The 12,170-nt window shown below is 37.1% G+C and overlaps 1 protein-coding gene across 3 annotated transcripts; it reads left to right on the forward strand.

Annotated features, from left to right (window-relative positions):
• Positions 1-66: 66 nt before the first annotated feature.
• On the forward strand, positions 67-5,608 carry hmgxb4a (HMG box domain containing 4a). Of its 3 annotated transcripts, none has more exons than XM_041062331.1 (14): positions 86-123; positions 258-337; positions 784-889; positions 1,176-1,312; positions 1,452-1,527; positions 1,618-2,205; positions 2,396-2,599; positions 3,109-3,287; positions 3,496-3,577; positions 3,698-3,762; positions 3,904-4,000; positions 4,099-4,262; positions 4,477-4,599; positions 4,787-5,608. In XM_041062331.1, exons 3-14 carry the CDS (start codon positions 853-855, stop codon positions 4,829-4,831), a joined length of 1,797 nt encoding a protein of 598 aa, XP_040918265.1. In that variant the 5' UTR covers positions 86-123; positions 258-337; positions 784-852; the 3' UTR covers positions 4,832-5,608. The 3 variants fall into 3 exon arrangements, with proteins under 3 accessions (XP_040918267.1, XP_040918265.1, XP_040918266.1); XM_041062332.1 differs by having other exon boundaries at positions 784-874; XM_041062333.1 differs by lacking the exon at positions 258-337 and having other exon boundaries at positions 67-123; positions 784-874.
• Positions 5,609-12,170: the final 6,562 nt, after the last annotated feature.

Here is a 12,170-nt window from a genome sequence, read left to right on the forward strand (position 1 = left end):
GGCTACTTTCCTCCACGCTGATTGGTTGCATTTCCCAAGCCCCTCCCCTTCACGGACACGTATTGTTTCGCCGAATAATAAAAGATGGCGGCCGGACCCGCGTAATTTGGAGATCTCACAGAGGTAGTAAAATTTCGTAAACACATTATTTCCGCAACTCCCGGTGTTTGTCAAGTAAACGCGTTAGCATCTCAGAGAAGATGCAGGCAATAGCGGAGTTAAATGCATGTCTGCCATTGTGTTTTTGTCCTCTTGAGGCGAACGCGGCCTAGCGGTGGGTGAAAGCCTCGGGCTTTCCGTAGCCGCTCTGACCGGCCAGCTGAGGGCACACTCGGCGGTACGGAATTGAGTGCTGGAAATGTTGGGAGTGGGAAGCTAAGGAGTCAAAGTGAATGCAGAGGGGGTGTGTTTGTGTATCCTTACAAAAGTAGGCGGGAATCTGTTTAGTTATCATTTTTTTTGTACTCTTCTGTAGGTGACAGAACGCATCATTATTGCATTATCAAGCAAATTGTGTTTTCCCCCCAAGTTCTCCAGTGTTTCTGTGACCGCTCAGTGTAGGACTAACCAGCAATAGTTGTAGGAACCAAATACCCAGTTTGGTGTAGATACCTTTGTTGATGTCGAGGTAACTTTAGAAGATGCGAAAAAGACATACATGTCTAACACTTTATGTTAAGCTGCTCTTATTTTGGGGGGCAAACTGGATACTGTTATAACTAGTGTTCTAACATTCAATACCTTGACTTGTGTGTGATTTTTTTTTCTTTGTCCACTTAACAGCTCATTATCCTGCCTTAATGTTGTCAGTGACATCCTGTGACAAGTAAACGTGTTGACAAAGGAAGAACCATGGCTTTTGAGGAGATCAAGGGTAAAGGAGGAATGGGTAATGCCAGCTTGTAATGTAGTTTTACGGTGTTTCTGCTGTACAGGCTTATCAAACATATGCACTTTTTATAAGCATCGAAAATGATAAGATTTTGTAAAACTGCATGAAGTGCAGCTGCTGCTCCACTGTTTTGAATACTAGTTTGCACAGGGAAGGGAGAACATGTCAAGAAATGTAACGAGACCCATCAAATAAGCTGAGCAGTTTTTCACTGCACGTGTCCTAGAGAATCAATTTTCTACTCTGAAGGTAAGGATTATAATAAAGATATCTTATATTTTAGATGTGGGGATGGAGGGAGACAGGGGTCTTGTAGCTGGTCGTAGCCAGAGAGAAAAGAGGAGGTCGTACAAGGACCTGCTAAGGGAGGAGGAGGAGATTGCTGCTCAGGTCCGAAAGTCTTCCAAGAAACGACCTAAGGTAAAATATCTCTCTGTAATAGGTTGATCTCATGGTTTAAGCTCACAGGAAGATTTTTGTGTTACAGTACTACTGGACATTTTAATGAATGCCTTGTCTGAATTAGTTAATAGAAAGTAATTGTGTCATTTCCAATCAGGATTCAGAACTTTTCATGCTCGGTGGGGACTCACACAAAAAGAAGAAAAAACATAGTGATGACTACTATTACAGAGGTGAGATGCTGATGCATTGTAATAATATATTAATTCATAAATATTGACTCTAACTGCATTTTTCTAATTGTTCTTTCTCTCTCCTGTCAGACCACGATGGCTCAGGTCCACCTCCCCACAAGAAAAAGCACAAGTCTGCAGACCGCTCCCCAACTCTGTCTTCCCCGTCATCCTCCCACCCGACAGATACAGCAATGGGCCTCCTGCAGGCCATCACCTCTCCCCTGGCCACAGGTTCGGACCCCAGCCCCCACTTACACAAGAAGCCCTCCTACCCCTCCTTCTCCTCACACTCCTCCAAGGAGCGCAAACGTGAGAGCAGCAGCAGCAGTGGAAGCAAAGGGAGCCACTCCTTCTCTCACTCCCACCCTGTGTCTTCCTCATCATGTTCCTCCAAGAAGCACTCCTCCTCTTCCTCAAAGTCTTCTCTGTTCCATGGTGGAGCTCCCAAAGAGGAGCCTTTGACTTTACGTGAGGCCGACGGGCTAAAGATGAAGCTCATCATGTCGCCAGAGAAAGAGGAAGGAGAGAGCTTCCCATTCACACCGCACTCATCCAAAGGAAGCGTGAAGAAAGAGAAGGATAGAGACAGGATGCAGGTCTCAAAGTCACCAAAGAAGAAGCTACAGCAGAGTCGAGATCCACTGCCTGTAGTGGGGAAAGAGGTGGAGGTGGAAGGTAAGATAAACCTAAATGATGCTGTGGGGGATGCAAGTTGTGTATGTTATCTTTTTCTCAATAACAGCTGTCATCCAAATATACCTGGGTTACACAGTGATGAAATTTGAAAGGGGGAGAGAGTATACGATGGGACACATTTCCACTTTATTCATTTGTGCTCTGCAATGCTCTGCTCTCTGTTTTACAGGTCATTATGGAGGTGGCATGGGAGATGATAGTTCTTCATCTGGGGGCGAGCTGGAGGCAGGGGAACTAGTTATAGATGATTCATACACACACCTGTCAAAAAAGAAGAAGAAGAGCAAGAAAAGCAAGAAGAAAAAGGACAAGGAGAAAGACAGAGATAAGGAAAAAAGTGGGAAGGACAAGAAGCACAGTAAAGGGTTTGGAGGTGAGTTTACAAAGACAAAGTTTGTTTAGTTTGATAAAATCTGTGGCAAACTGGATGTAAAGTAATTTTACTGATACTTCACAAGTTCAGCTCTAATAATAGTTTTTTAGGATGGTTTGATGAATATCGTGATAATACTGTTTACTGTCATATTTTTGGCCACAATAAATGTAGCCTGAAATTGTTCTGGGTCATCCTCTGTAGAAAGCTTGAGGATTGCAAGTTTTGCAAGAAAGCATAACTACTGTGTAGTTATGCTTTTTCTCAGCCAAACTGAACTCTCTTATGTGTAACAAATGTGTCATCTGGGCTATTGATTTTTGTTTTTTTAAAGTGCCAACAAAATAGGGTCTATTTCTTCACTAAATCTTGTATAAAAGGTCACACTGAACTACTGGTTGAATGTGTCAGTGCATCCCTCCAAGTTTCATATACATATCCAGTTTCTCAAAACTTCAGTCTTCACTCTCATCATAACCTTTGCTTTATATTTGTATGACTTTCTTCAGACTCATCGAGAGCCCACAGCCACTCTCAGCCAACTGTCACTCACAGTGCCGTTGGTCCAATGTATGCCATGGGCACACCCATCCCTCCACACCACCATCAAGGCAGTGATGGAGTGACAGAGAAGAAGAAGAAGAAAGAGGAAAAAGATCGGGAAAAGCATGAGAAAGATAAAGATAAGGTGTGTTACTGTCAGTCATATGTTAATTAGGGTTCATAGTCAGTGTTCCAAAGTAGAGACAAACTGGAAAATTAGCCAGAAACTGTAGAGTCCCTGGCATTAACAGTTCATCAGAAACCCTCACATAAAACCAACATCTGTCACCCTTGCTCTGTATTGCTGTTGTGCTTCCTTTTTTACTTTTTTTCTTTTCTTTGTCCTCATTTAGCCCAAGAAGAAGAACACAACAGCATATCAGGTGTTTTGTAAGGAGTACAGGGTGAACATAAATGCAGAACAGCCTGGACTAGGTGGGTAAAGTATTGACATACAGTGTAACTCTCTTTTAATTACAGTCATTGGCAGATTGTTCTGTGAAATACTACTACAAGAAACCATTTAATCCATATGTTTTTATGTCTGTTCGGCAGTCTTTGGTGAGCTAAGCAAAAAGTTGGCAGAGGTGTGGAAGGCGATGCCTGAGAAAGACAAACTAGTAAGGTTTTTTTTTCTTATTTGTAATTAATGTTGGAAAAAGCTTTTCAGTTGTATGCAGTTTAATAGAAAACCACAGTCGTGCTTGCAGTTGTTGTGGTGCACTAAACATCCTGTGCTCTCCGTGTGTTCTTCTGTATAGGTTTGGAGGCAGAAAGCTCAGTATCTGCAGCACAAACAGAACAAAGCAGAGGCCACAACAATCAAACACAAGAACTCCAGTGAGAGCAAAAGCAAAGGTATTTTCAACCCTTTAGATTTTTAAAGAGATTAACAGGAGCACTTCGCAGTTGGATCTCATTGCTGTTGTCTTTGAATTGTGTTTCATGATAAAAAGTTGTAGGAACAGGAACAGGGATGGTGTCACCGAACAGAGCTCCCGGCACTATGTCCCTGTCCCCTGCACGAGTCCCAGATGTTGATCCTATCGATGCAGCAGCTCACCTGCAACTACTAGGAGAGTCCCTGTCCCTGATTGGACATCGACTACAGGAAACAGAGGCATGTTTCCACATATGTGTGTGCACAAGTTTGCAGGGAAAATTGCAATGATTGTTTTTTGTTTTTTTTTGTACCTATAACCTCTCCTCTTATAACCTAAAAAAAGAATCTTCATTTATGCTCCACATTTTCAATTTGAACTCTTAACGTTGAGATGATTCATTGCTGTGCAGTGGAATAAGTGAATCATGTGACTGATGTTTCTCTGTGGTAGGGGATGGTTGCTGTGTCCGGTAGTCTGTCTGTACTTCTGGACTCCATCTTGTGTGCACTGGGGCCACTGACCTGTCTCACAGCACAGATACCACAGTTAAACGGATGTCCTCGAAACGTCCTGGTACAGTATTAATCCTTGTAAATGCATGAATAGAGTGTGTACTCAGCTTCATACTTTTGCTTTTCCTCTGTGGACAGGAGATACAGACTTGGCAGTGATTATGTGCACCTCCATTACAGTATTCTAACAAAGCTCTCTCTCTCTCTCTCTCTCTCTCTCTCTCTCTCTCTCTCTCTCTTTATATCAGTCAAATACGTTGGATAACATTGCCTACATCATGCCTGGACTGTGAGTAAAGGAAAGATTATGAGTCTGGAGAGATTTGTCATCAAAAGTCATCAGATGTGACTGGAATGGTTCTTTTTCAGTAGTGACCCTTGGACTTGTGTCAACATGTTTTTAAAATGTATTTAAAAAAAAAAAACCTCATTCTCTTAATTTTCTAATTGTCATATTTTTTAAACAAAACATTTTACTGAACGAGCTAATGTTTTGTGGCACGTCAGCTTAGTTTTACTGTTACTGTACAGTGTGCTGTTGTATGAATGAGTGTGTGCCTGTATGTAAAGTACTGAATGTGTGTGTGCTTTTTATTTAGCTGGTAAGTGGGTTTGACTGTTAGTGTATGACTGCTGAGTGTCCTGTATATTGGATTTGTTTTTTTTTACCAAAATGTACAGGAACATTTAAGTCGTTCTCTTTTGCTCGTCATCAACATAATGTAATATATTTAACACCTGGTTCTTTTTTCTTTCACCATGTAAAAAGTACTGTCATGCCTTGCTGTTTTATAGATTTGATATTTTACTGTGCATACAGCATTTAGATTTTGATCGTACTGTAGAAGTTCAGAGGTGATAGAAAACACCTTTTAGGAGCATCCTTGTTGTAATCAAGAGCCGTTCAAGCAATTCACTGTCAGAGCTTCAAATTTAACAAATGGCAACATTAAAATATGATCTGTTCAGCTACGATGCAGCTTCTGTTTTAGTAGCCACACTTGCAGTGTTGCTCAGGGGATGTCGACTGTAGTCCAGGCTGGCATATTTCAATAAACCTCTTGATGGATTATCATGATATTTTGTGGTACAGATGTTCATGGTTCCCAGAGGATGAGGCTCACGGGCTCTGATGAGCTTTTGACTTTTTCTCTTGGACCACCACATTCACCAAGTTCACATTGTAGTTTTTTGGTGAAATATCTGAAGAACTTCTTGATGAATTGCCATGGAATTTGGTACAGATACTTTATATATTCTCCACAGGATGAATTATAATATTTCCATCAGCCCTAGCTGTAGACTATACCCTGTGCTTGGAGCATAGACCGTATAAATTACACATGTCTCTATGGCGTCACTAGGTGGATTTACTCAAATGGATCCGTGTTCATGACGGTCCATCTGAAAATAATTCCCTCATTAAATATATTTGGGGCTGGTTTTATTGACATCATTGGTTGGGAGTGATTCACAGGCCATGGACAAAGTCATGAAGATCATATACTGGGGACCTTGTGTTGCGTACAGCGTAGAGTCATCTGTAACGTAATTACTGTTATTGGTCTTTATTTGTCTGTGGAGTAGGAATTTCCCACTATTTTTTTTTTTTTTAATACAAATTGCAAGGTACAAATTCTTATAAAATCCTCTATCTGTGTGTTCTTAAGGTATGAAAAAACATCAACAAACTTAGAGTAAGAGCTTCATAAATATTTTTATTGCACATTAAAAACTATTCATTTCAACTGTCAATATCACCAGAAAGGTGTATAAAATAATGTAAAAAAAATGCTGAATTAAATAACCACTAATATATATGTATATGTAAGTTCACGTGATTTACTTAAACCCGGCTCCCACATACATACATTTTGTTAAGCTTGATTTCTTAGGTTTTCTTCTTCTTCGCTTCTTTCTCCTGAATTTCTAAAAACTTTCCAGCAAAGTGCAATGTTACTCTGTGCTGGGCTGAATTGCAGACTGAATGTTACCAATACTGTCATCTAATACTGACTGTATACAGTATAAAGTGCTTTTTTTCAACATAATACACCTCAGTCATACTACAGTAATGTAGTATGACTGAGTATTTGAATTAGTATTTGAATTAGTATTTGACTAGTATTTGAATTTCTATTTTTATATATACTGTGTTTTTATAGCTGGAGCACAACAGCGCTCTGGTGCATTTTCTACATTTCTACTGTGTTTGTGTGCTCTTTAACTCAACTGCACCAATGCCTCCGCTATGTTCTCTTCTTCATCATAGTATAGTATGGCATTATAATCGGCCAAAAAAAGTCATACTTTAGTATGACCTCAAAAAGTGCCAAAAAACGTCATAGTATAGTATGGCATCAAAATCGGCCAAAAAAGTCATACTTTAGTATGACCTCAAAAAGTGCTAAAAAAAACGTCATAGTGTAGTATGGAATCAAAATCGTCCAAAAAAAGTCATACTTTAGTATGACCCCAAATTATGCAAAAAAAAAACGTCATAGTATAGTGCGGCATCAAAATGTGCCAAAAAAAGTCAAAAATTTTTTTGACCTCAAAAAGTCATAAAAACGTCATAGTATAGTATGGCATCAAAATCGGCCAAAAAAAGTCATACTTTAGTATGACCTCAAAATGTGCCAAAAAACGTCATAGTATAGTATGGCATCAAAATCGCCCCAAAAAAGTCATACTTTAGTATGACCTCAAAAAGTCATAAAAAACGTCATAGTATAGTATGGCATCAAAATCGGCCAAAAAAAGTCATACTTTAGTATGACCTCAAAATGTGCCAAAAAACGCCATAGTATGGCATCAAAATCGGCCAAAAAAAGTCATACTTTAGTATGACCCCAAATTGTGCCAAAAAAAGTCATACTTTAGTATGACCTCAAAAAGTCATAAAAAAACGTCATAGTATAGTGCGGCATCAAAATCGGCCAAAAAAAGTCATACTTTAGTATGACCTCAAAAAGTGCTAAAAAACGTCATAGTATAGTATGGCATCAAAATCGGCCAAAAAAAGTCATACTTTAGTATGACCTCAAAAACTGCTAAAAAACGTCATAGTATAGTATGGCATCAAAATCGCCCAAAAAAAGTCATACTTTAGTATGACCTCAAAAAGTCATAAAAAACGTCATAGTATAGTATGGCATCAAAATCGGCCAAAAAAAGTCATACTTTAGTATGACCTCAAAATGTGCCAAAAAACGTCATAGTATAGTAAGGCGTCAAAATCGGCCAAAAAAAGTCAGACTTTAGTATGACCTCAAAATGTCATAAAAAAGGTCATAGTATAGTATGGCGTCAAAATCGGCCAAAAAAAGTCATACTTTAGTATGACCTCAAAATGTCATAAAAAACGTCATAGTATAGTATGGCGTCAAAATCGGCCAAAAAAAGTCATACTTTAGTATGACCTCAAAAAGTCATAAAAAATGTCATAGTATAGTATGGCATCAAAATCGGCCAAAAAAAGTCATACTTTAGTATGACCTCAAAATGTGCCAAAAAACGTCATAGTATAGTATGGCATCAAAATCGCCCAAAAAAAGTCATACTTTAGTATGACCTCAAAAAGTGCTAAAAAACGTCATAGTATGGCATCAAAATCGGCCAAAAAAAGTCATACTTTAGTATGACCTCAAAAAGTCATAAAAAAACGTCATAGTATAGTACGGCATCAAAATCGGCCAAAAAAAGTCATAAAAAACGTCATAGTATAGTATGGCGTTTTTTTCGGGCAAAAAAAGTCACAATTTTTTTTGGCCTCAAAAAGTCATAAAAAACGTCATAGTATAGTATGGCGTTTTTTTCGGGCAAAAAAAGTCACAATTTTTTTTGGCCTCAAAAAGTGCCAAAAAACGTCATAGTATAGTATGGCGTTTTTTTCGGGCAAAAAAAGTCACAATTTTTTTTGGCCTCAAAATGTCATAAAAAACGTCATAGTATAGTATGGCGTTTTTTTCGGGCAAAAAAAGTCACAATTTTTTTTGGCCTCAAAAAGTGCCAAAAAACGTCATAGTATAGTATGGCATTTTTTTTTCGGGCAAAAAAAGTCACAATTTTTTTTGGCCTCAAAAAGTCATAAAAAACGTCATAGTATAGTATGGCGTTTTTTTCGGGCAAAAAAAGTCTCAATTTTTTTTGGCCTCAAAATGTCATAAAAAAGGTCATAGTATAGTATGGCGTCAAAATCGGCCAAAAAAAGTCATACTTTAGTATGACCTCAAAATGTCATAAAAAATGTCATAGTATAGTATGGCGTCAAAATCGGCCAAAAAAAGTCATACTTTAGTATGACCTCAAAAAGTCATAAAAAATGTCATAGTATAGTATGGCATCAAAATCGGCCAAAAAAAGTCATACTTTAGTATGACCTCAAAAAGTGCTAAAAAACGTCATAGTATAGTATGGCATCAAAATCGGCCAAAAAAAGTCATACTTTAGTATGACCTCAAAATGTGCCAAAAAACGTCATAGTATAGTATGGCATCAAAATCGCCCAAAAAAAGTCATACTTTAGTATGACCTCAAAAAGTGCTAAAAAACGTCATAGTATGGCATCAAAATCGGCCAAAAAAAGTCATACTTTAGTATGACCTCAAAAAGTCATAAAAAAACGTCATAGTATAGTACGGCATCAAAATCGGCCAAAAAAAGTCATAAAAAACGTCATAGTATAGTATGGCGTTTTTTTCGGGCAAAAAAAGTCACAATTTTTTTTGGCCTCAAAAAGTGCCAAAAAACGTCATAGTATAGTATGGCGTTTTTTTCGGGCAAAAAAAGTCACAATTTTTTTTGGCCTCAAAAAGTCATAAAAAACGTCATAGTATAGTATGGCGTTTTTTTCGGGCAAAAAAAGTCACAATTTTTTTTGGCCTCAAAAAGTCATAAAAAACGTCATAGTATAGTATGGCGTTTTTTTCGGGCAAAAAAAGTCACAATTTTTTTTGGCCTCAAAAAGTCATAAAAAAACGTCATAGTATAGTATGGCGTTTTTTTCGGGCAAAAAAAGTCACAATTTTTTTTGGCCTCAAAAAGTCATAAAAAACGTCATAGTATAGTATGGCGTTTTTTTCGGGCAAAAAAAGTCACAATTTTTTTTGGCCTCAAAAAGTCATAAAAAACGTCATAGTATAGTATGGCGTTTTTTTCGGGCAAAAAAAGTCAAAATTTTTTTTGGCCTCAAAAAGTCATAAAAAACGTCATAGTATAGTATGGCGTTTTTTTCGGGCAAAAAAAGTCACAATTTTTTTTGGCCTCAAAAAGTGCCAAAAAACGCCATAGTATAGTATGGCGTTTTTTTCGGGCAAAAAAAGTCACAATTTTTTTTGGCCTCAAAAAGTGCCAAAAAACGTCATAGTATAGTATGGCGTTTTTTTCGGGCAAAAAAAGTCACAATTTTTTTTGGCCTCAAAAAGTGCCAAAAAACGTCATAGTATAGTATGGCGTTTTTTTCGGGCAAAAAAAGTCACAATTTTTTTTGGCCTCAAAAAGTCATAAAAAACGTCATAGTATAGTATGGCGTTTTTTTCGGGCAAAAAAAGTCAATTTTTTTTGGCCTCAAAAAGTCATAAAAAACGTCATAGTATAGTATGGCGTTTTTTTCGGGCAAAAAAAGTCACAATTTTTTTTGGCCTCAAAAAGTGCCAAAAAACGTCATAGTATAGTATGGCGTTTTTTTCGGGCAAAAAAAGTCACAATTTTTTTTGGCCTCAAAAAGTCATAAAAAACGTCATAGTATAGTATGGCGTTTTTTTCGGGCAAAAAAAGTCAAAATTTTTTTTGGCCTCAAAAAGTCATAAAAAACGTCATAGTATAGTATGGCGTTTTTTTCGGGCAAAAAAAGTCACAATTTTTTTTGGCCTCAAAAAGTGCCAAAAAACGTCATAGTATAGTATGGCGTTTTTTTCGGGCAAAAAAAGTCACAATTTTTTTTGGCCTCAAAAAGTGCCAAAAAACGCCATAGTATAGTATGGCGTTTTTTTCGGGCAAAAAAAGTCACAATTTTTTTTGGCCTCAAAAAGTGCCAAAAAACGTCATAGTATAGTATGGCGTTTTTTTCGGGCAAAAAAAGTCACAATTTTTTTTGGCCTCAAAATGTCATAAAAAACGTCATAGTATAGTATGGCGTTTTTTTCGGGCAAAAAAAGTCAATTTTTTTTGGCCTCAAAAAGTCATAAAAAACGTCATAGTATAGTATGGCGTTTTTTTCGGGCAAAAAAAGTCACAATTTTTTTTGGCCTCAAAAAGTGCCAAAAAACGTCATAGTATAGTATGGCGTTTTTTTCGGGCAAAAAAAGTCACAATTTTTTTTGGCCTCAAAAAGTCATAAAAAACGTCATAGTATAGTATGGCGTTTTTTTCGGGCAAAAAAAGTCACAATTTTTTTTGGCCTCAGAATGTCATAAAAAACGTCATAGTATAGTATGGCGTTTTTTTCGGGCAAAAAAAGTCACAATTTTTTTTGGCCTCAAAAAGTGCCAAAAAACGTCATAGTATAGTATGGCGTTTTTTTCGGGCAAAAAAAGTCACAATTTTTTTTGGCCTCAAAAAGTCATAAAAAACGTCATAGTATAGTATGGCGTTTTTTTCGGGCAAAAAAAGTCACAATTTTTTTTGGCCTCAAAAAGTCATAAAAAACGTCATAGTATAGTATGGCGTTTTTTTCGGGCAAAAAAAGTCAAAATTTTTTTTGGCCTCAAAAAGTCATAAAAAACGTCATAGTATAGTATGGCGTTTTTTTCGGGCAAAAAAAGTCACAATTTTTTTTGGCCTCAAAAAGTGCCAAAAAACGTCATAGTATAGTATGGCGTTTTTTTCGGGCAAAAAAAGTCACAATTTTTTTTGGCCTCAAAAAGTGCCAAAAAACGCCATAGTATAGTATGGCGTTTTTTTCGGGCAAAAAAAGTCACAATTTTTTTTGGCCTCAAAAAGTGCCAAAAAACGTCATAGTATAGTATGGCGTTTTTTTCGGGCAAAAAAAGTCACAATTTTTTTTGGCCTCAAAATGTCATAAAAAACGTCATAGTATAGTATGGCGTTTTTTTCGGGCAAAAAAAGTCACAATTTTTTTTGGCCTCAAAAAGTCATAAAAAACGTCATAGTATAGTATGGCGTTTTTTTCGGGCAAAAAAAGTCACAATTTTTTTTGGCCTCAAAAAGTCATAAAAAACGTCATAGTATAGTATGGCGTTTTTTTCGGGCAAAAAAAGTCACAATTTTTTTTGGCCTCAAAATGTCATAAAAAACGTCATAGTATAGTATGGCGTTTTTTTCGGGCAAAAAAAGTCACAATTTTTTTTGGCCTCAAAAAGTGCCAAAAAACGCCATAGTATAGTATGGCGTTTTTTTCGGGCAAAAAAAGTCACAATTTTTTTTGGCCTCAAAAAGTGCCAAAAAACGTCATAGTATAGTATGGCGTTTTTTTCGGGCAAAAAAAGTCACAATTTTTTTTGGCCTCAAAAAGTGCCAAAAAACGTCATAGTTTAGTATGGCGTTTTTTTCGGGCAAAAAAAGTCACAATTTTTTTTGGCCTCAGAATGTCATAAAAAACGTCATAGTATAGTATGGCGTTTTTTTCGGGCAAAAAAAGTCACAATTTTTTTTGGCCTCAAAAAGTGCCAA

This window comes from Toxotes jaculatrix, chromosome 18, assembly GCF_017976425.1.
Source record: "Toxotes jaculatrix isolate fToxJac2 chromosome 18, fToxJac2.pri, whole genome shotgun sequence".
Taxonomy (NCBI): Eukaryota; Metazoa; Chordata; class Actinopteri; family Toxotidae; genus Toxotes; species Toxotes jaculatrix.

What these genes read in the sequence shown, in the direction of transcription:
- hmgxb4a (XM_041062331.1), top strand. Translation starts at nt 853, where the DNA reads ATGGCTTTTGAGGAGATCAAGGGTAAAGGAGGAATGG. An exon ending in CAAGGGTAAAGGAGGAATGG is followed by an intron (nt 890 to 1,175) that starts GTAATGCCAGCT and finishes CTTATATTTTAG; the next exon opens with ATGTGGGGATGGAGGGAGAC. An exon ending in TGATGACTACTATTACAGAG is followed by an intron (nt 1,528 to 1,617) that starts GTGAGATGCTGA and finishes CTCTCCTGTCAG; the next exon opens with ACCACGATGGCTCAGGTCCA.